This window comes from Mycteria americana, chromosome 5 (genome assembly GCF_035582795.1).
Source record: "Mycteria americana isolate JAX WOST 10 ecotype Jacksonville Zoo and Gardens chromosome 5, USCA_MyAme_1.0, whole genome shotgun sequence".
Classification (NCBI taxonomy): domain Eukaryota; kingdom Metazoa; phylum Chordata; class Aves; order Ciconiiformes; family Ciconiidae; genus Mycteria; species Mycteria americana.
In genome coordinates, this window is record NC_134369.1 from 31005452 (window position 1) to 31029694 (window position 24243).

Below are 24243 nucleotides of genomic sequence, written 5' to 3' on the forward strand. Positions count from 1 at the left end.
CATTAGGCTTGGTGGGGCCGTCCCACAGTATGACATCTTGACTTGTATCTGGTTTTTAGACTGCACAAGAGCAAAGGACTGCATAAGTATTTCTCCTAATGACAGGTAGGTTCCAGTGCACTGATCCCATTACTCCTTAATCAATAAATTAGTTGTGTAAAAATTAGTACTCCTGGAGAGGAGAGATTAACAGCAGTGGCTTGTTTCTCTGCTGGGCACTGTGTGAACTCTTCTAAGCTCTACAGGTATACTTGGGGCTGTAAACAAATTCCAGATCTGCTTGTCCACTGCAGCTTTACCCACGTGCCCCTGTCCTGACATAGTGCCCTCTTACTGCCTCTCCCAGGTTGTCTTTCCAACCTGACCACTGATCCACAAAGCATCCACTGCTCTGGATTAGACCCATAGTAATGTTCTAACACACTCTCTAGAATAGTGACAGTGTTGTTGAACTGCCTAGCGAAACAGGCAGAGACTGACTACCTGGCAATCTACAGTGAAAAGAGAAATGCCATGTCACTGTGTTGATGCAGTAATTGGCCGAGATGCTTCACTTCTCACACAGGCACGCTTTGTGTAGCTTTAAATATATTACCTACATTCAACAGCTTCTGCTCAAAACAAGTTTGAACTGAGAGCAGCTGACAATACACATTAATACTGATGGGAAAGTCCAATCACTAGGCAAAAATCCTCTAAAAAACCCCAGACAGCTTCTACAGAATCAGGTCTGTGTTCAAGCTGCCTATTATGTCAGGCTAGGGCAGATGTCAGCACCAGGAATGGTGTCTAGTCCCAGAGGGTATTGAACACTTCAAACCAACTATGTAATCCCAGAATGACTAATACTAAACAAGGAACAGGGATATGCATTCCCTTATTTGGTGTAATATGCAATCCACATGTAGCTGTTGCGGTTTATAGTCAACACAGATATTGCTAGCTGCCATAGGTGACTGACTCCATTTTTATAGATTAAGTTTGGAGCCAGCTCCAGTCTTTGGTTGAGAAATGAACTCTAGAGGACCTTCTTCCATTCTCTAGGTGCTGGTCTCACTTTAGTAAGAACAGAGGCTCCCAGATAATGACTTTGAGCAAAAGCTACATGAAAGAGGGAATAATTCACCATTAATTAAACTGTGCACTGGGGATGCTGTGTGAACAGGAATGACGGGGGTGCACATATAAAAAAAAAAATGCCTGGCAGTGCACCAGTCAAAGGATGTGCCTTCTTATTATGTATATTTAATTGAAGTTGCACGCAAAGTGGGTCACAACAATGCTTCAGAGCTGATGAAATAATACATAATCACCATTTTGACAGAAATCCAGTTCCATCTCAGACCCAACTCACAGCAGTGGATTAGAGGGGGTGGTGGAAGGAGATTCCTACCTGATCCTCACCACACAAACACACAGAAGTATTTTGCACAGACTGTTTAAATTCTTGTTACAGATCTTATACACTCTTAAAAATCCCTTGCAGAGCAAATATTTGTTAATGTTTGTATGCTTGTGTACTTGCAAGAGACAATGCCCATATGCAAAACTCTGCTTCTGCATTTATGCACACACTTACGCTTTTATGCATGCATATGGGGATTAGCATGTACAATTAGTCCTTTTTCTAATCCTAGTGAAATGTGGTAGGACCATTACTGCCAAGAAAGGGAACTTTTGTCTCCTTCATACCCTTCATATTATTCTCCACTAAGGGGCTGTGCCTGGGTAATTATAGTTCTAGAAGTAAAAAAGGTGAGCTGGGCTTACCTGCTGTAGAGTTACTATGGAGTCAGGATATTAGCACTGCCCTGGAGATAAAAGCACGGGCAAGTTATATGGATTCTACTAACTGTTGAAAAATATATTAACTATTTAAAAAACAAAATGCTTAAGGTGTAAGGTCTCAGTTCTCCACTGCATCCAGGGAAAGTACTAACTTTGCATAGCAGAACTGCAAAAGATGCTGTGGTAATCCCATTTCTGGCACACAGCCTTCCCGAAGCACTGTCACCTTCTTTTTCTCTTCCTCCCTTCCCTGATTTAATTTGACTATTCATGAGGTATCCAGTTCTTCAGCTGATGGAGACAGCCATGTACCCTTATATAGCAGTTTCAGCCACTTTTCAGTCTCCAGGTGAAAGGCAGTGACCAACTGAAATACTTTTTTTTTTTCTTCCCCTGCAGAATGTTGGGATCAAAAAATGCCTGACTTTGATATCAGCCAGCACTAAGATACCACAGTAGATTCTCAAGATTTGCCTTTTCAATTATTCACACACACACACTTCATCTATTCCACTGATAAAAATGAGCCTAGAAATGAGCTGCTGTTCATAAACATCACAGAGGCAAACCAGAGGAACTTGAGGCACATATAACACACTAGAGAGAGTGATGCCTCTCCGAGAATCCCACCAACCTATTAGGAAATCAGGTAGCAGTAGATGTGCAGGCTGAATCCAGTATGACTCCAGAATGCAGCTGGAGATTATTTTCTCTACCAGCACAGGCTATAGGGCTGCTTGCATGACAAGGCCCCAGTATGGAAACTGCTCTTGAATGGCTCACCAGTAATATACAGTTGAAAAAACACAGTTTGGAGATGCCTGAGATAATGCAACTCTGATCTTTGAATTGCTGCTAATGTCAAATCCCAGCAATGCAATAACTCAAACTCAAACTGCTACACGTGTAACTCTTGAGAGTCTCCAGGATTAAGCCTGTAACATGCATATTGCCTGTACATGCTGTAAGCCCATCAGCAAACAAAAGCAAACAAAAACCTTGAAAATACCTGTGTAAAAGCATTTTTCAGATAGTCAAGATAAACAGAGGAAATCGTGCAGATTTCTAAATTTATTGCTTTTTCTCCTGTGAATTATAACCAGCTGATACTCACAGCTTGGTGTTTGAGGTACTTTTTGGCTGGAAACTCCACATTTCAGATGAGATATAAAATTAGGAACTCAAATATTTCTTTTCCTGAAAGCTCTCCTAGCACATTTTATAAACATGTGATGTCAGGTCTTAAGCTGTTGAAAGCATACATATCCCCAAACTGGAAGGATTATGTGGTTATACTAGTTCCCAAATTTCTCCTCTTTGCTTTTGCAAAAAACGTCATCATTTTCCCATGGGGCATATGAACCATCTTCTGCCTCCATGCTGCCCCATTCCTCCAGCACACCTGAAAATACCCATCCCTCTTGCTGAGCATAGGTCACTTTGCTCTTTGACCATTTACATCTATTCTTCTCTGTCCTGGGCATCTCAGTTCCATTTAAGCAGCTTAATTTTTCCATGGAAGGTGGAAGATAGGAGTACTTAGAGGCCACAAAAAGGCCTTATAAGCTGACTTTTTCTAACTGAAAAGCCAAAAATTTTGCCTAAGACAACCTGGGCTGCTCTCTTCAACACTGTCTTTCACAGCTCAGTACACTCAACTTTTTTTCTTACTTCAGAAAAGAACACTTTGGAGCTGTAGGATTGTAGAGTTGTATCCCCTCAGGTAAACCAGTGCTCTAAGAGTCAGCAATGGTGACCAGAATACAGCTATTTTAGTAGTAATGATATGCTACTCACCTAATCCCAAGCTGAGCTTCCTGTTACAATCCATCTTCATCACAAATCTTTACATCAAAGGATAGTTTGGGTCATTAGCAATGTTTCCTTAGACTCCAGCTTCTCCCATGAACTCTCAATAAACCATCATTAGTACCTATATGATTCACAAAATCTACTTTCAGAACAGTATTCTAACAAGAGCACATGTGCAATGGGGGCAAGGGAGCAAATTTTAAGTTAAAAAAAGCTAACCTATGACATTAATACCTGAACCAGCAGAAGCTGGACTAAGTGGCCTTGAAGGGTCCTTGTCTTTTACTCATGCATACTTATACCATCAAGCATCCACTTGTGTTTTGTGCTGACAGACATGACTGCATATACTGTATTCTGACTCTGAGAATTTTCAGTACTACTCCCTTTAGTCACTTACAGTGGTGGCACAACCCTCTCCCACCACATCAGAAAATCCCGTGCAAAAGACCCAGTCCCTGCTGTTAACTACACATTATCCAATACCACAGCAACTACTGCCTGCAGTCCTTGGGATTCAAGGCAAAGTACTTCATCAGTAAGTATAAAGAGATTAGCCACAGAAACACTGACTCTAACAAAGCTTCCCCTGTGCAAAGCTAAACAACTCCTTCAATACAACTTTTTCAAAGCTGTATCCTTGAACTCCATGAAAGCCACAGGTATTAAGCACTCCTGAGAACTAGCACACCTGTTTCAAATCCTAAGTGTGGCTGAAGGTGCTCCTCTTTAGCAATCAGCTTTGAAAACTTGACCCTAATTGCTTGTCTAGAACAGAGGTAATAGCACCCAACTGCTTTGTAAGCATTAGTAAGAGAACACTTGAAGACTGGAGGCTTTGTTCCTTTGCCAAATATTACTTGTCAGGAAAGTGTAGCAATCCCCATAGGGAGGGATGACACAGGAGTCCTGGCTTCTAGTCCTCATTCTGCTACGGAGAAATCCTGGATAAGCTTTTTCATGAGTCAGCATCTGGATTTCTTTATTCATGAAATGCGGCTAAACATCCCATTTTTCAGCACAGTATTTCAATATATTTTCAAAATACTTTGAATGAGACATGCTGAGAAAGTACTGAACACTATTACCTGCTTGTACATTTTTCATGTCATTTTTTAGCCTAGCAGTGTATATTCCCAAGACATGCCTGTCCCTACAAACATGCAGAGAAATTGAACCTATTCTATTTCTGAAGCTTCATGCTGACAGATTTATGAAAGAAATGTTTATCCCTGCCCAGTTGCCTAATGTTTATCTATTAAGAAATTTCATCTGAAAGTAGTCTCTTGTGTATGGAACCAGTTTCATTTCTTAGCAAGGTTTTAGGTTTCTTTCCCTGAAAGCCGCTGTGGAAATGCATATGTACATGTATATATGTTTGTATAAAGTCAGTGTTCTGGTTGCACAGAAGGAGCCGCAAAATGCATGGTTGTAACATGACACTTTAAAAAGTGTAACTCCCTAAAAGCAAAAAATGTAGATAAAAAAGATAAAAACTTGGAAAAGACAAGAAAATAATATCTGAGATAGAAATAAAATGTATACTAGATATTGTGAAAAGACAACAATCATCTTAGATGTGGGGAGCAGTAGAAATAAAGAGTAGGAGTCATATCTGAATGGTGAAAATAAAGAGCCGTGTAAATTCTGACAAGTGGAAACATATAATAGCTAAAAAGATAATAATATATTTTTTTAAAATTGGAAGTCTATCAAAGTTGATGGAATCAGTAGATAAGCAAGACATAAAAGAGGCTCTCAGGGAAGTTAAGGTCACTTCGGAAAAGCTGCGCATTCCCTAGGTTGACACATGCTACGGAGCAGGACAGGCAAGTTCCTGGTCAGATCATTCCTTATAGGGGTTGAATCTGAGGAAAGCTCAGGTTCAGGAACAATGTCTCAGAGAAAGTGTCATTGCTCGGAAGAATGGGTTTTAGCACAAATCAGTGCAATGAACAGTAACATCTTGCTAGGAGCAGATGATGCTTACCCAGGAGTTCAGAGGCAGCTCACATATGAAACTGCTCAGCTGCTGAGTGAGCTCGGTAAGTGCCGCTCAAATCACCGCAGTGCCAGAGCTACGGGAAAGTGCAATCAAACCTTAAAAAGGATCCAGGATGAGTGATTGTATTTCTTCCATACCCAGGGTTGGAAGAAATACGTAATAAAAATGGAAGTAGTAGACTCAGGGATAAATATCATATGTTGGGACTGAGTCAACATAGCTTTCACAGAGCCTGAAACACAATCTCCTAGAGGTCTCTGAAGAAGGCAGTGATGATCCAGTAGGTGATCAAGTGCATATAGTTATCTAAGCTGCAGTTGTGTTTGCTGGACGGTCCACACTGGGGTACAGGGAGTGAGGAAGGCTGTTGCAACATGTTGTAGCTTTTAGGGATGGAGGGTGCCAACAGACCTGAATGGCTCCTGACTGGCCTCACCTAGGGTCTCCACCCACGGCCTCTGTCCATTGGCCCAGGGGCTCCATTTAAGCTCTGGCCTTAGCCTTCGCTCTCTGCTTGGGCTGTGTTGTAGGCGTACCTATCTCCAGTCTGGTCTCGGTCTCCTTGCTGGCCCTTGGACCTATGTTGTATTGGACCTATGTTGTATCCTTGTCTTTGGTCTTGTCTCTGCCTTCAGTGTCTGGATGTGATTCAACACCTTGTCAACAGGCTGTGCTATCTGCCCCCCCCGCTGTGCTGAGGTACTGTGAGAGTGTGCTGTAGTCACGGCTCCTAAGGAGCAGCCCTTTTCTTGCTGCTCCCCTTTGGCCAATTTGTCTTGGTTCTCTTTCAAGGCAAACCAGGGAATGGGGCAATGACCTATGTTGTGAAGTCAAAGTGGAGCTAAGGTAGAGCCAGAAGAGTATTTGGTTCTGCTGTATAAGCTTTCCAAAAGCTTTTAGGAGGACTCATCAATAAAATAAATATTAAGATTTAAAAGTCCTTTAGGGAAAATGGTGCAGGTAAATGGCTCATTTTCCTAACAGGCCATCAGAGCACCTCAGAAATCTATTGTGGCATCTGTATGTATAATCTATAAATATCTGGAGAAGGTGAATAGTCAAGTAACAAGCTGTGGATGCTAAAACAAAGTTTTGAGATGGTTTGGGCTAAAACTGATGCATCACTTGTCAGTATAGATTACAGGAGACTCTTCATGCTTGCAAGCATTTTCTTCAGGAAGCAGCTACTGTTTGGTACTGTGCAGACAGGGATCAAAGGAGTGAACAAGGCTGTGAGTGGTGATGGGGAGTTCCTGACTTTCTGGAAATGTGTCCCACTTGCACAAATGTCAAACCACTAGAGAGCAGCATTAGATCACGACTTCTGTTATGTGTCTGAACAACTTGTGAATAAAACAAAGCATTAGGGTGATATTTGCAGTTGGACGCTGGTTTCAGATCAGATTTTATCAGAACCAGGGAAGCTGGTCCATCTGGCTCAGCCCTTGGGTACTCAGATACTCAAATACTGAAACCAACCTTTGTAGTTTGTCTCCAGGATCCCAACTTTCCCCATGCATCAATTTCAAAAACTATAGTAAAGTTCTCTTCAGGCTACAGCTACTGCAAACCAGATAAAACCAAGTTAGCTATAAAAGTTTCAGCTGATTCTTCTCTCTAGCCATCATCTCAGGTTAAGGCTCACTGACACCTGTAGTTATGTCCAGTGCAGAGTCTTTAGGACTTGTGCCTCTCCTTTCTAATGTTACAGTATCATTCTGACACCGGAAAGGTAAAAGATAAATGGTGGTAAAATAGCAGAGATCACACTGCTGCAGGAGTCGTTTAGGAGGAACAGAGTCCAAACATGCATTGGTTTCAAATTAATTCCAACACATCTCAGTATTTATGCTGGAGGGTTTTTTCTTTTAAAGAATAAATCTTTCATTTAAACAAAAACGTACCTAAAATGTGGAAATATGTCAATGTATGCTATGGCATAAGATACTCTAACCTACACTAAAACTGGCTAATTATATTAAAACTAGCATTCAAGTGTTTACGTATCAAGCATACACTATGCTCGATAGTAACCTTTTCTGTGAAAGGTTTGCTTTTGCTGGCTGGTAACTGGGACAAAGTAAAGACTAGGCACCAGGGACCAGATTTACAAAATCTTAGTTTCATGATTGTGACCTTTTCTACAAAAGCCAAAACATTTTTATTGCACTTGATCAAGGTCAGTGATTTAATTATTCTAAACTGATTAACTGAGTGGCAACTGAAAAGCAGGAAAGCTCATTTTCTTCTCCCAATCAGTAAACAATGAGGCATGAATGCATGCTTTCACTAATCCTAGCATTCTGAAGGACACAGTATCTGTAAACAGATAACTGTTTAACAACATCGTTTTAAACACAAAGGAAGTTTTGTGAATGTTTTTATTATTTAACTCTTTTCAGCCTGTTACAGTATAATAGTTTCATTTAATGGATACAAAGTTATTTAAAAATGCTCTTCAGCAGAATCTGATTTCTGTCCAAGTGCACCGTCACACAAAACAAGTTTAAGAAGAATTGTCATCTAGTAAGGGCAATACTTTCTATGATGGTGACTTAAATAAAAAATTAGGACTCTTAATGTAGTGTGTGAACAATCGACCTGTTTAAACATATAGAGATACTGTGAAGCCTCCTGAAAAGTAATAAGCTTCTTAAGGAGAACGCACAGCTTAGTTAAGCCAACTGCTTGTTCACCAGCACTTGTCCGCATAACCTTTGGTGGGAATAGCTGAAAAACTGAGCATTAGAGTGATATTCCACTGGGTCCTTAGACAACCACGTGGCCTTTTGCTCTCCTGAATTTTGTTTCCCTTGAGGTTCATACACTCTAGTGCTTTAGCCAGGGAAAGTGCCCTCTCTACTTTCTCGTTATGGAAAGATCATTGGACTTACTATTCCTGTTGCTTCTGATGATACCTATTACTGCTACAGAGCTAGGGAAAAACCTACACTTGAACACCAATAGGTGTTTGGTTTTTCTAACTTTGTCATTTAATATTATGCCAAGAGGGACTTGGATTACATGGTGACAGAAGTGCTCATTCTCTGCTGAGGAATGAAGGTGAGACTAAGTAAGCATCACTAAGAATGTGGCAAACATCGTATTAAAATTACTAACAAACAGCACTGATAAAATATCTGGCAGATCAAGGACAGTGTGGCTAAGAATAAGAAATGTCAAAAGGCAGCGTAAGAAAAGGCGTACAGGAGAAAGAATGCAAGTTACAGCTGTGTAATCAAATTATTTGGATAGATAATGAGACTGAGACCCGAACATTATTCTGCCAGAATATCAAAGCAGACAATGTAGACAAGCAGCATTAAAAAGGAAATTTGCATCTATGAGACGACTTCTGATAATGTGTTATCAGGTGATATGAGACTTTGGTCTATTAATTAGCCTTGAAAAATACCCAGTTGTTTCTAACAGTCAGGAAAATGAATTAAACCATGGGATAAATCTCCTGACTCAAGGGTTACTCTCGTCTGTGATCTGCAACTGGAGTCAGTAAGGTATTACAGCCTTCCCCAGAATGGATATGCAAATCTGCATGGCAGAACTTCAAAGGGCCCTTCCCTCCCGCCTTGCTGCATGCCTGCAGTGACCCAGCTCCAGGCTCTGCACAATGGTCTGGTCTTGTTCTCTTGCTTTTGTTGTCTAATAACTTCTGCTCTCTCCCCTGTCACTTTGTGATGTGGAGCAGCAGAAATGTGCCCCTGTGACTCCCTCTCTCTCTCTTTTGAACCTGATCTTGAATAGACACGGAGGTTGCTTGGAACTGTATGGGAGGACCTCTGGTTACTGGTGTAACAAACTAATGAGGACTTCTGAACTTCATCCTCTTATCAGCCAAAGCAAAAGGGGTCCTTTATGTCCGCACCTTGTTATTGCAGTATAATCTACATCGAAATTATAACTGTAGATGAATTGTGGAAGTCACAGAAATGTGGAATATTTTAGAAAGTTTAGGAACAAACTATTAGTAGAGTAAAATGAAAATATTACTAGCAAAGTTTTACATAATATCAGCTAAAATTGTCCTAGCAAAGTACTCGTTAAAAACAAAGGACCAGCCCATACATCTATCTGGAAAGGCACCCTCTGCCATCTCGATCTGCTGTGAACCACATAGAGCCCTCTGAATTTTGCCTTTGCAGGCAATTCCAAAGGTTTTCTTTCTTGTTTCTTAAAGATCTGATGCAGCAATTCCTTAGGATTTTCTGTAGCACCTGGGTATTTGTGCAGGGGCTGAAGCTGGGAGGAGAAAGCAACATCTGCCTGCCTATGGTGGTGTTCATGTGGCTTCCACATGAATATTCCTATTGTGTGGCTTACTCTTAGAGTGTGGGTTTTCCAGGATTCAGCCTGCCTTTCTAGGCTTGTTTCTATTCATGGACATCAAAGGAAGGAGGGCTTCCCAGAAGGTGGGAAGCCAGATCTCTGGGAGCTGGTGTTTTTATTTATTAGTAGTCTCCAGAAAGACACACAATCACTGCCAGTTATGATTATATTGCAACATATGGTATCAGAAAAACAATTTGAACCAACAATCAGATTCATCTCTGGCTCCAACAGATTTCCAGTGCTCCTGGCCAGCAGTGCCTGGCTGAGAGCTGTGCACCGGACGGGGAGGCTGACAGATGGGCTCTGCAGAGTGGGGTGGCTCCTGGCAGCAAGCTAAGGAGTTTCTAGGACAGGTAGTCAAGTGTGGATGAATCAAAGAGTTCCTTGACATTGAGTTTTGCTGTAAACAGACTGCTACCAGATATCCTGTCCCTTGGTCAGCAGTGAGGGGACCTGCAGCAGCTCATGGGTTCTTTGTAGAATTAAAGATGAGTCACTTTAAGGTTGCTGGATTTTCTTTCCTATTGCTCCACTTCCTCTGTTTTCTGAAGATAAATAAGAAATGAGAGCCTGGAAATTCTCTTGAGAGGTCCTGCAGCTTGTTTGTTTTGTGAAAATACTTCTTGTTATCTAATTTTGTTACACTTGTTAACAACAGCAGCAGCTTTCCCATAAACCTTGCCCCAAGTAAACGAGCCACAGCTTTGAGAACTGAGCTGCAGAGCAGAGAAGATCATCTCGGAAACTTCAAGATGAAGTACTTTCTTCTGCCAACTCATTTAGCATTTCTCTATAGCTTTGCACTAAGTAAACCTGTCCAGGTGTGTCCCCACTCTCAGATGTTTAGAATTTACATTGCTGCTGCTGTCTTGCTCTGACTATCTTAAAATTAGTTACAAACTTTTACTGCTATGATTCTACATGATAGAAGTTTTCTGCTATAGAGATAAACATGTATTAAAAGATATGCCTTTTTTTTTCCAGATAGCTACAAGAAACAATGACTTCGGTGAGTTTGATTGTAATTATTATATAAATAACTGTAGATTTTGGTGGGGCTGCTTCTCTATACCTCATTCTCATTTTTTGGTATATTTTTCTCTTTGAAAATATTTTCCAGCATCAGTGGAAAACAATTCACAGAATTCAGATGTGTTTTAAAGTTGCACTCAGTGTGATTATTTATGCTGTCATGATAAAGAAATTAAGAAGACTCATTGAGCAATTGCTACAGGGAGTGTTCTATTGTGGAAAAGAACATTCCTCCTCAGAAATCTTTCCAGAAATCTTTTCCTCCTCAGAAAATCAGAATACTTTTCACTTTGATTTCTTTCCTTTGTGATACAAGGCACTTCCCTGTCTGCTATACCCAAGACTATTGTACATTTTTGGCATAATAACCAATAGCACTTGTCTGTGACAAATGTATTCTAAGTATTTTGGAGTCAGAACTGAGGAGTGTGTCACAATGTCTTATGTCAAATTAACAGTTAACCTGGAAATTAATAGCTTGCATGCATTCAATATGCATGATAAAAATAGTCATTTCTTTTGTATGATTCATCCTATTTTTACAGAGGTCAGTTGTGATTTTTCTTTAATTCCACAAGCTCTAATGAAGAGAACAATTACTTATAATACTTAGCCTTCCATTCTGAAGGCTCCCAAAGCTTTTTAAGCTAAAATATATTTAGTCATGACTTTGATTAGAGCTGCACTATGACATCTATATTAATATTAATCTTTTCTATCCAGGAAGCAAGGCAGACCTAACCAGTCTTAGCATATTGTGAATGCTAGATTCACTCAGTCTTAATTTACTAATCCTTTTTCACATTACTGGGAAATGAACTTCAGTGAAAGAAATTTCCAAAGGTACAAAAGCTTGGTTAGCGTATACCTCTCGTCTCCCTTTTGCACATCTATTTGTCTTCTCAGTGCCTTGTATGTTCTTTATTTTCTTCATCTGCCAGGTAGTGAAATAGCTGTGTATGAAGGAGACATCCTCTTGAGAAGAGGACGACGCAGTGCAATTAACTGTGAGAGTTGTTTATGGCCCAAGTCACAAGATGGACTAGTCAAGGTTCCAATTAACATCTCTTCTGATTTCTGTGAGTGTATGCAAATGGATGCTGTAAAGTTAGCATTGATCTTCCAGTCCCTATACTCTCTGTTATTTTATGTTTCTGTGGCATGCACCAAAAGCAATCTTTGTCCAAATGAGAATTTATTGACATGTCTCTTTTGCTAATCTGTTAGCCCTATGGTAGTTTGGCTAAGACTCCAAACATTGCCGTTACAGACACTAAAATATGCAGTTACTTGGGTAGTAGTTGTTATATAAATATCAGCTAACTAATTTTAATTACAAATATTAGCTCATTCCTGCTAGCTACAATGCACTTTGATATTTAGCAAGTACAGAAGAAGAAATATAATTTGTTCACATTATGAATGTATTTTTGGTCAAAATTACCACTATGAGCACTTTTTTGAACATTATAATTTTCTTTCAAATCTCTCATAGAAATATTCCCACACAAGAAAACCTGTACAGGGAAAAATGGAGGAAAAATCCTTGGAGATATTTTTCCCCTTATTATTTCTGTCTAGTCAGTCAATAGCTCTGTCCCGTGCAAAAGGCTGCAGGACCGATGCCTTAATCCAGAAAATTTTGTTCCAGAAGACTTCATATGGGCTGTGTGCGTCTTCCATCTCTCCTCTGCTGAGGCTTCTCTGGTCTGAGGCTTCCATACAGACCCTTCTTAAAAAATCTTACCTTGAGAGAAAATGGCATGGAATTGAAATACAGCCTGTGCCTGATTCCTGTTCCTGGGGAAAGGGAATCTGTGTTATCATCTGAGCTGAGGAAAGTCCACTCTGCGTTATCTAGGCTGCTCCTCTGTCCATGTGCTTCCAGAACCGCAGCATATACTCTTGTGGTTAGGTGAGGGTTATTCCATCTACCTCCCTCTCTCCAAACTTTAAAGATGAGGAAATTGAGATACAAATCAGTTGTAGGTGATTCATAACTGAGAAAGCCAAATTAGGCCAAAATGTTCAGGAGTAGATAAACACTCCGATCTTTATCTGGTACCTGAATAGAAACACTGTGATCTTCAAAGCCTCTGAACACTGGCTGTCTCAAGTGATTCCAAGGGGTGTGTGGCAGATATTTGTTATCTCTGATGAACAAAATATGTTTTTGGTGCTTAGCTATGGTCAGATGGCTGATTTGGGATACTTTAATCCAATTATTTGTATCTGAAACTGTTTAATTTTTTCCGTTCTATCTAGTGGAAGAAACAATGCCAGTCTTGCTTTCCATCAGCTGTCTCCTATAGAATATGCATAAGGGTCAGCAATAATTCTTACATCTCCCCTTATAAGTCCAATCAACTTGAAGATCTCGGAAGGCTTTGTGCCCCTTTTTATTATACTTGTATGATAAAAAGCTAACAAGTGCTGTGAAGTTCTAAAGGAATGCACCCCATCAATGCACCTTGTTTTTGATTAACCAAGGAAGATTTCTCTTGGCCCCTTTCTCTTTCTAGCAGTAGCAGAGAGGTCTTGGATTGATGACGCTCTGCAAGAGATCTCCACGCTGACCTGTGTGCAGTTTGTAAATCGCACTACAGAAACAGACTATGTGTATGTTGAACGTGGGCAGAGGTAAGCTCCCTGTCTCCTAGGAGTGCAAGCACTCAAAAGGTCTTTCAGCTTCTTTTCTGTTTTGATCTGGATTTAAGTAATTGCCCTTTTTTATCCTAGGAGTCAAGAGAGCAGGTGCAATTTTTCATTTTTCTTTAGATATACTGGTAGTTACATCAGTTAATAGGCTGCGGGAATAAATGTGTGTGTGGACTTAAAGATAATGGGGTATAATTCAAAATGAGGTATTTTCCTTAATTGTTGTAAAAATTTAAGGGAGTATAATTGTTTCAGGTTCTCTGCTTAACTACTTAAACTGCTTCATCTTAGTTTGATATAGCCATTTTACTGTTTTAAAATTTGCCACACTCATCACAAAGGCTTTATTTCTCCCCCTACGTCGTTTGGCAGCTTTCGGAAGCCTAGATATCTCACGCCAGTGACTATTTGCATGTCCCCTTCTGTGGCTGCATATCTGGAGGCCCTTAGTGGCACAATCAGTACATCTACTTCTTTGTATTTGCTGACTGTGATCATTTTGGCTATTGATTGCCTATTCTTAGCTGCTGGTCTTACTTTGGAAAAATTGGAGGACGTCAAGCAGTAGGCCTGGTGAAAAATGGCTGCATGGATAAAGGAGCAATTCAGCATGAAATGAACCACGCACTGGGCTTCATCCATGAACAAGCACGGAGTGATCGGGACAGGTTTGTCAAGATTATGTGGGAACACATTGTGGCAGGTACGTCCACTAAATCTTAAGAGAAAACATATACTTTCAGACAAAGGAGAATGTTTCTTCTGTGAACAGCAATGCAAATAAGAATCATGATTAATACTGGCTGAATTGCAGCAGCAGCACATTCAGTGTGATGGAATTTCTCGTTCAGTGTTCGTACTAGGGGAATTTCTGTGGCTACATCTACCTATGTGGTCCTCCAAGGCAGATGCAGCCTAGAAGTAGCTCTGCTTTCTTATTTTGATTGCCATCTTGAGCCTAGACTCACCTTATATCCAAAATACCAAGATCATCAAGAACACAAAATGTTGTAGCAAAGACTTGGCCAGGAGGCAAGACTATGGGACTTTTAGCTGAGGTGCAGAGAAACGTGATATTCAGAGATCATGGTGGGGAATCACACAGCAACTCTATCTCGGGGAAAGCCATGGAAATAGGGAAGGCAGCAGGTAGGCATCTTGGCACTGGCAGTGAGTGAAATGCACATAGCCTAAAATGTAGATGAACAAGGGACTCAGTGCGGAGAGGATGGAAGCACATGCATGCACTAGCATGTGTAGAATTCTGGGACCTGGCATGATGTGAAAGGAGGGACTGCTATTATTTCCTCCTTGAGGAGAGAATAATATACACTGCCATGAAAAGAAGGAGCAATGGGTTGCAATCAGGACTGTAAATTTGTAGGGGAAAACAAGTGAATGTTATTTAGGGAAAGGAATGCAGGATGAATAGTTTGAGCATGTGCCCTTGATCTGTGTGCTGGGAATATGGGAGCATATACAGAGCTCCAGGCTCTGGGGAGGGGAGGGTAGAGAGAATGGTAGGAGGACCCAGGGAAAGCGAGAAAGTGGTATGTAAAAGGAAAGTAGGGGAAGAAAGGATGCAAGGAATCATTTGTCTGACAGCTATGAGAGAGCTGGACAACCCACAACAATTGTAAAACGATAATAGTGTACTTAGTTCATTATAGAAAATAATAGTAAATGAGGCGGGACAATTGAATACCAAATTCTAATAAGTCTCTTCAACAAATAAGATATTCAACTCTTCAATGTCATGAACAGCTGAAAATATATCTATCTCTTTCTCCAGATGGAACTTGATTGTTTTTATTGCAAATTCCTAACACACTGTTCTCCAAACTTTTTTTAGTTATTCCCATGATATCCTAAGTAAATTCCTTTTGTGCTGTTCTTTATTGCCGTTTCAGCTCTAAAGTTAAGGTGTAATTTTGCTATTAATTGTTTGCCGTTGTACAAGGCTGTGCCATGTCTGAAATGCTAGCAAAGGATATGCCAGGAAAGAGGAGTTGAAAACATGAAGTTATACCAAAGATACTAAACACACATAAAATCTTACACTAGTTTTGCAGGGGGAAGTCCACAGGTTCAGATATCATCATTCCTAAAGGATACAAATGTAACCAAGCTCTGATTCAGGCACAGTATCATGAAAGGATAAAAGAGGGGGAAGAGCTGAAGAAGACAAGACTATGCAAAAGGAGATGGGGTATATCTTCAGTGTTTTAACAGCATTCACCAGGAGTGGAGGCTGAGAAGACTGGCATGACAAGGGAGTTAGAATGCAGAGTGTGTGCAGGACAAGCACTGTAGGGAAAAAATGCAAAGAAATGCAGGGAAAAGGAAATGAAGAAACACAGCTATGTCCTTGAGGACTGTTAGTGTACCTCTCCTGTAAAAACATGCTGCTGTTAACAGTGCTGATGGCAGAGCTCCCCTGACCTCAGTGGGGCAGAACTAGACCTCAAGACCTTTTGCAGCTTCCCAGATCTTCCACACAAGCTGTTTTTCTCTTGCCAGGACTGCAGTACTGTGGATGTTTGCTGGCTTTTGTTTTTACCCAGCAATTCACCTTGGAAGCCATCCTACTTCTTTGTTTTGACAAAATGAGCCTGATTGGTCGCAGTCCACTTAGCTACTTGAAACTCAGCTTGTTTTTCCCAAACTTTTGGGGAAAAAAGCTGTATTCAGAGTCTTCAGCCAAAGCTTCCTTTTCAGCTCTTCTGAGTCATTACACTTAGATTCTGGCAGACATAGATTTTTTTTTTTTTTTTTGAGTGGAAAAGATGGGTGAAGTCCCCACATGTGTGCAGGTCTAGACAGCCAAATCTCTCTGGCATGTGATGAGGCAGATACTAGTTTTCTGGCAGTGCCTCTGTCCAGCCAGGCTGCTGTTACTTTTTCTTTTTTAGCAAACCAATTCAGCAAAGCATTTCTGTGCCAAACAGTAGCCATATGCTTAAATGTTTCACTGCATTTGAACTGTGTTCTCTGTTCATCACCTCAAAAGAAGCTGTGCACTTGCTGATAATTCTTTCTGAAGTCAGTATAGCAGATAAGAGGAACTGAGATAAAAACCTAACAGAGTCAGGAAAGCCAATGCTGTTGAGAACCAGTTTGAGCCTTCACTGAGGTTTTGAGCTGTGAAAAGCTCCAAAGTTATGTTTATCCCCAGACTTTCTATAATTCAGGATTTTGAAGCTGCTCTTTGCGTTTCCTAGCCCTCATTGGGAGCAGTGCTGAAGGACATTACTGGAAGAGACTGGCTCTGATTGCAAACCTGCCAGCCAAGTTGTGCAGACTCCAGAGATTTTTCTGACAAGTGTCCAATGCTGAACTCTTGTCCAGATGGTTTGTGGTTTACAAACCACTAGTTACAATAATGAAGGTACAGATGTTGAACTGGAAAGGAGTGCTCAGTGGTTAGGGCATTAGCTTGAAGGCCAGACTGACTGCATTCAGCTCCCCGCTCTGACATTGCTTGCTTGCCTGTCTTACCATGGACAAGAGACCCAGGGTGCAATTTGTATTCATGCTCTCCAGCCAATGGAGAGAAATAGGTGCCTTCAGATGAAACTCCCTCCAACTGTGTCTCTCTTCCTCTCCCTCTCCTCCGACTACCCTGGGAGCCTTGATGAGTAGCTTCAGTGCCTAACTTAGAGAAATAAAGCCAGGTGACATGAATTCCAGTCTGTGTCTCTGGGCCCCAGTCCTGTATCAGTGTAATGCTTTCTTACCTCATATGGGCTTTTTAAGCCTAAACAGATGAAAAGTGATGAGATGCTCAGCAGTTATGATGAGAGGGGCTATATCAGCAGCTATATTCAGACAGAATGTTTCTAGCTGATCTTACTGAGTGTGCTTGTTTCATGCGAGTCATATCACTTCACTGTAGTCACCGCTGATGGGCTTGACCAGAGACAAAGCCAGAACATGGCTGATAACATATCCTTTGATGCAAATAACGGGCAAACTGTATCCCTTTCTTTTGTGGTCTTAGAACCCTTTGGTGGAAGGACTCAGCAAGGCAGGTTGGTGGTCACCCACACATACCTCTGAATTTTTGATCTAGGTGGTCAGCCAAATTTCCTCTCAAGGTATGGATGCAGCATTGGGGACACAGGTTGGATGCTTATAATGTTCAAGATAATGCACTGAAATATATTTGGAGACACACTAATGAAGATGGATAGATGAATACCTTTACTTGAAGAGTGGAATGGATTCATTGATTATATCAGAACTTTGACTTACTTGATTCAGTTTATATTCTGAAACCTACTAGACCGAGTGAAAATGGATTCCCATGGGCTTCAAAAGGTTCTGGTGGTTTTGACAGATCTAAGATCTCATGAGAACAAGTATTTGTATCCTAAGGTACTCCTAGGATTATGACAGCAGGCAGTGTACTATTAGAGCAGCAATAATTGTTCTGACTGAAATGTTGCTTTCCTACCTTACAGGGGAACAAGGGAACTTTGGAAAAGTGAATTCCAAAAATCTGGGCCTTCCCTATGACTACTCTTCAGTGATGCACTATGGCGCGTAAGTTGTTTTCTGAGATGCCTTTTCAAAGGAGGAAACAGCTTTCAGATCTTCTGCTCAGATCTAGGAAGAAGGAATTGTTCTGTGCAGGGAATGATTTTTGCTGTTGACTTAAAATTGAGTGAATGGACATAATTGAGGGTGAGCATACTTCCTTTGTCAGCAGGATTCCTGGAAAACAGAGTCGATATAGATAGAAGAAAAAATTAGGACAATGTTTTCTTTCACCGTACTCCTCTCTCTTGCTAGAGGCCTTTAACATGGCTATGGTCCAAAGTTCAACTCTACTGAGTCACTGATCTAAAACAGTTCTGAAGTCTAAATGATTTCATTAACGTAGTAACAGCTGATCATAGACAACAATATTTAGGTACAGAGAGAAGAAAGATGGAATTTTTTTATATCATTAAGAGGTTGTGCGCTCCCTCATATTCAACTGGGAACACTGTCTAAGGTTGTGTTTTAGTCCATAATGTACAACCTTGTATCATGTACCTTCTCCTTTATTACCACTAGCAAGTAACAGCTTCTGAACAAAACTGTGAAATAAAATTTGCCTAGCAGGAGGCAGGAAATTGCAGATAGCAAATAAACTATTAGTAACTGAGACAGAACTACTCCTGCTACTCCGCCTCTGGAACCATGAAGGTGGGATTCGGTTCATTTTGCCAGGACATTGGCGAAAGCTCTCCTCACTCAGGACAGTGCAGCTTTTTCTTGTTTCTTGCTTTCAGCTGCTGCACACAAAATGGCTGCCATGTTGGTCCTTTTCAGGGAAGACTAACTGGTCTCTGAGAAGCTTCTTGCCTTTTTCCATTAAAATTCTGTGCCTTTGGTACATGAGTATGATTATGCAGTTAGAGGACTTCACTGTTTAAGAGAAGTGATCTAGAAATGTCATTTCCTTATTTCTACAGGTATGATTTCTCCAGCACTCCAGGGAAACCAACTATTGTACCGGTTCCTGACCCCTCTATACCTATTGGGCAGAGAGAAGGGCTGAGTAACTTGGATGTAGCTAAAATCAACAAGCTCTACAAGTGCAGTAAGTGCTGTAGATAGAAGGCATGTGAATCCTTATACAGCTGATATCTCTAGGCACTATCAGACATCCCCCAAAGGAACTCAGCCCACAGCTCTTTCAATACATCTCTCCCTCACCCTACAAGAAGGCTGCTATGCATGTGGAAACAGACCTGTCCCTGTGCCAAGATGCTGCCTTCCTGGAAAGGACAATTTACTTTCAATAATTCACTGTCATTCTGAGTTATCCTCACCTAGTCCCTGCTCTTTGACACAAATAAAACCCATCAGAGAAATCATGGTTGCTACGTCAATCAAATCCTCATTTCTGGAAAGCTCTGAAGGTTGCAAAGCATGTAAGCTATCCTCAGCCATGATTATAGCTTAGAGTCATGTGCATCCGTAGTGCCAGCAGGTTTGTGATTTCTTTCAATTAGAAAATGGCTTCAGGGCTGTAAGTATGGGTGCCATTTAGGCTGATCAGAACATCTCTTTGAGGGGAATTCCCCAGGGTTTTTGTATAGTTATCTACTTCCTTGCCCCATCCATTTCTTAACTCATCACTGTGGTATCTTAAGGTCTAGAAATACCTAGCATTCCTCTGTTGCAGGAACCCTTCAGTTGAGATACACAAAATACAGGTAAAACACCAGATGTGCTCCTGCAATGCATGGTTTTTGCCTCGACTCCCGGTACATAAGCTAATTGATTTATAAAGTATTTGACTTTTCTGAGATGTTATTCAATTAGTTTCCACCAAAACAGCAAGAAACATTAACATGGCCTAAATATTAGTGTACCAAATTCTGCTCTGAATTGTGTTAGAACTTAGTTAAACAAACTTCAGTAGTTAGTGGGCATTCCTTCAGCTGGAGAGCTAGGTACAGAAATCATTGCTGAGAGTGGTTCCTCCCAAATTCTTAAGTTCAGATAAGACAAGTTTACAATTTAAGTGTCTGGATGGTCTCAAAGATACTGATAACACATATTTAATGATATTTATTCTTGATAGTGGGACTGGGAATGAATCACATTTCAATACCATTATTATGTAATTTCATAATTAGATCTGTATGTTTTGGAAGAAAAGGACTAAATTGAAAAAAAGGGAGAAAAACTCAGGGGCTAAAAAAAAGGACAAAAAGTCTGGTTGTCTCAGGGAAAGTAGAGAGCAAAAGAAAAAACGTCATAAATTCATATGTTCAGATGCCATAGATTCATATTTTGTAATTTGGGAAGTTACACATAGTGCAATAAATGAAGACTACATGTGGAAAGATGAAAGACAGGTGAGATCAGACTTTGTATACCAGTCACTAGGTCTGTAGCTTGACTTCAGTGCTCTCTGTTATTGTTTTCCCCCAGTGACTACCCCTCTTTGCTTTGACAGAATCTACTTTTCAAGCTTGACTTTTGCATACAGTTATGAATACACACACATTTGCTGATGGGAATTGACGTACTGATGTCATTGAAACTACTCCTGTGATTGAGGTTAAGGAAGTTCATGAAAGATCCAGGCCTTTTTTAGTAAACTAAAATTTGTGAGTGAAGCCCTACTTTCTTTACAAAAACAGTAGTAGGTGAAGCAGATAAGTACCTTAACTAACTTCGTAGGTTACGAAGTGAGTGAACTAACTTCGAGTGAACTAACTTCGAAGTGAGTGAACTAACTTCGAGTGAACTAACTTCGTACTTCACTCGTAGGTTTTGAATAACTTTTGCACTAGGAATATCAACACAATTGCAAGCATTATAATTTAATTTCTCTTTTACAAGCTTGAGTTATGCAAATGCTTGGAGAGACTTGTCAGGTGTTTCTGGAAGATTTTTGTGCAGTTTCATTCTCTTCAACACTGTTTGGTTCTTCCCTTCAGATTGCTGTAGCTCTGTGTTGTCTAAATCCAAAGGCTCGTTCTCCTCTGTCAATTACCCATCCCCATACCCGAACAATAGCAACTGCCTGTGGTTGATCCGCATCCATCGAAGTAAGGTAATTTTTATTAGGAGAAAAAAGGTTTGAACCACAGTATCAAGGCTACACAGCATTATTTCATTATTATGACTACCCTCTGGGATTCATTTTCACGGACCAAGACATTTATTTTGTTACGCAGTGAATGAAAAGACAGTCTCAACAATTTTCATAAGACTTATTAAGACTATCAGATGCATTATTTAACTCGATCTTTATCCAGCTAAGACTGGATGGCTTTTCAAAGACAAGCAATAGTCAAACATCAATCACTGGGCTCAGTAACAGGGTAGGTAGGTGAAATTCTATGCTCTTTTTATACAGAAAGTAAATTTCAGTGATACATGGATAGTAAAATGAATACGAAGTCCTAGTTCACTTCATAACAATTAGATGGTTTGAATCTTTCCCTGTGTATAGCATTAAACCTAACATCTGTTTTCTTGTTTCTCAAGATTTTCCTGCAGTTTGAGGCTTTTGATCTCCAACCCTCCTCAGACTGTTCTTCTGACTATATAAAAATTTACAATGGAAACAGCAAGAATTCCCCTGTCTTGCTGGACAAATACTGTGGGAAGGGGCCACTGCCCTCCTTAGTGGCATCTGGATCGACAATGCTGGTAGAGTTTGCAAGTGATGACAGCATTACAGCCACAGGATTCAGAGCCTCCTACCACAGGGGTATGAACACTCCTTTACAGAGATTGGAGAACAGCATTAATAGTATTTGTATGGAACAACTGAAAATTTTGAACATCTACGCCAGAGTAGGTTTTTTCTGTGTTATTCTTTACACTTCCATAGCAATTGCTAATGCAGAAGGCTAGGCAATGATGGGGCTGAAGGTTAGCAGGAAACAGAAAATGGGATGTTGCATGGGTCTTATGTTAGTAATCCTGAGAACCCACTCACATTCTTCTGAGAGCTTCTGCTAGGCTTCTTCAAATCTTTAGAACAATTTCTTTAAATAAAAACAATGCAACAACTGTAACTAATAGGAACAGTGCAGCCAAAGAGCACAAAGACAGAGAACTCAACAAGAAATCTCAACCAATGAGATGTAAAACCAGTATCTGGGCAATATGTTATTCAAGGATTTGTGGCATTTTATGCAACGGGAGAGGTACTAACCTTGGGTAACTTACACTTTCTGAATTAAAGGCTTTTGTTATGTTGCGTGAAACACAGTCCTTACTGTAGTCACGTGAGGGGTGTCTGTTTTATGAACATACAAATGCATTATGGACTGTTGGATAAAATTCTGTTGTGCTGCACCATGCTTTCAGTTAGAAGGCAGTAGCCCAAATAACTTGTTATTGCCTTATTTCAACTCAAAATGCAAACTTTTTAAATAAATTGAAGAAGTCTTAGAAATGTGTCATTTTTACTCTTTTTGCATTAGTCTTGATGGAGTCATTTCTAGATAGCATTAGGTCTAGCTTGATAATGCAATCTTGAAGACTTGAGCTAATTATTTTCTGAAAGTGCAGTAAGTTAGTTACATTAGAATGCTATGCTAATATGGTAACAATTGTAAAGACAGATATGGCTTTAGATGCAGCTGTTTCCTGTCCTCCAAAGGTTATTTAGCAGCCATGTTTTTAGTTCCTTCAATACAGCTGCTGATACAAATACTAAGCAAAGAAATAAAATATTTCAGCAGTAGATTTTCATGGTAGCACTTCTTTTCTTGGCTTGAAGAAAGAATACAATAAGCAAGCTCACTTCTACTGCCAAAATACTCTTGTTAATATGCCTTTCTCTGTTTTTCTCCTTTACTCCTCAGTGAATTGTGGAGATACTTTCACAGACTTAAAAGGAGTCATCACCTCTCCAAACTACCCCAATAAATACCCGCAAAACCAAGCATGCTTCTGGGTCATCAGTTCTCCAGTAGGATACAAGGTAAGGCACAGATGAATTCATCTGTGGGTTTCATCAGTGTTCTCTAATGGAATCTTTTTTTGCCTTGGAGAATAACAGCTGTAATGTCACTTTTTGAGCAGGCATTCTGAGTAAAAATCTGAACACAAAAATCCAGTTTAAGAACTTATGCTAGATCTTGGTATCTGAGGTGTTCAGAAAGGAAAAACTTTTACACATGCATGTGAACTCTTATGAATTTAGCTTGTACCAGTAGGCTTTGTTCAGAATAATCCCTAGGTGAGAGTTCCCACTAGAAAACTGAAATGATGCACAGGTGCTGTTTTCATATTTCTCTAGAGAAAAGAATTTAAAGTGTACAAGATCAATCTTGTTCCTTGCTTCTCCTTCCAATCCAAATGCTGATGAACTAAGCAAATAATTTGCTACTAATTTGCATTACAATATGGGATCGGGATGTGGTGCAAACACAGAATAAAAAACAGTGCCTGCACATAAGGAATTTAGACTATTTGTGCTTGCTACATACAAAGGGTAAGAGAAAAGGATATAACCTGGAAGCAAAGTGCTTTGGTTGTATTTTCTCCAGATATCTCTCAAAATGTTATCCTTTGAGCTGGAAGATAGTGACAGATGCATCTATGACTACTTGCTCATACATGATGGAAGCCGACCTACATCACCTGCAGTTGGCCCTTATTGTGGGACAGAGAAGGTTGCAGACTTTACTTCCACTGGGAACTTTGTGCTGGTTGAATTTCACAGCGATATAGTTTGGGAGTTGCCTGGATTCATGATGAGTTATACATTTGGTAGGTAGTACTATACAGACAGGAATTCAAAAACACAGAATGAAAGTAAGAGACCAGCTAGCCACAGCTAAAGGTCAAGATGCCACAAATTTCAGCAAAAAATATAGCTCCCTGATACCTTTAACAAGCTTGAAGCTTGATCTCTTAGTCTTAGGTCTACAGTGGTGTAATTTGCATGGTGAATTATGGACAAAAATGTTCCTGCCTATGGGATGCTTCTGTCTGAGACTGTAAGCTTTTTGTTATAGTATTCCCATTGCTGGTGTTGCATGGCGAAATACAATAGCAGAACTGAAACTATGGAAGCAGATTTTCAAGAACTTCTAGTGTTAGAAACTGTGCCCATAAAAATTTCAGAATAT

At 40.2% G+C, this 24243-nt stretch overlaps 1 protein-coding gene across 1 annotated transcript; it reads left to right on the top strand.

Annotated features, from left to right (window-relative positions):
• Nucleotides 1-5494: 5494 nt before the first annotated feature.
• On the top strand, nt 5495-23889 carry LOC142409863 (astacin-like metalloendopeptidase). Its single transcript, XM_075501618.1, has 14 exons — nt 5495-5645; nt 6241-6304; nt 10611-10773; nt 10937-10961; nt 11073-11106; nt 11930-12063; nt 13507-13624; nt 14167-14345; nt 18106-18187; nt 19105-19232; nt 21088-21203; nt 21641-21866; nt 22972-23090; nt 23659-23889. Exons 1-14 carry the CDS (start codon nt 5495-5497, stop codon nt 23887-23889), a joined length of 1770 nt encoding a protein of 589 aa, XP_075357733.1.
• Nucleotides 23890-24243: the final 354 nt, after the last annotated feature.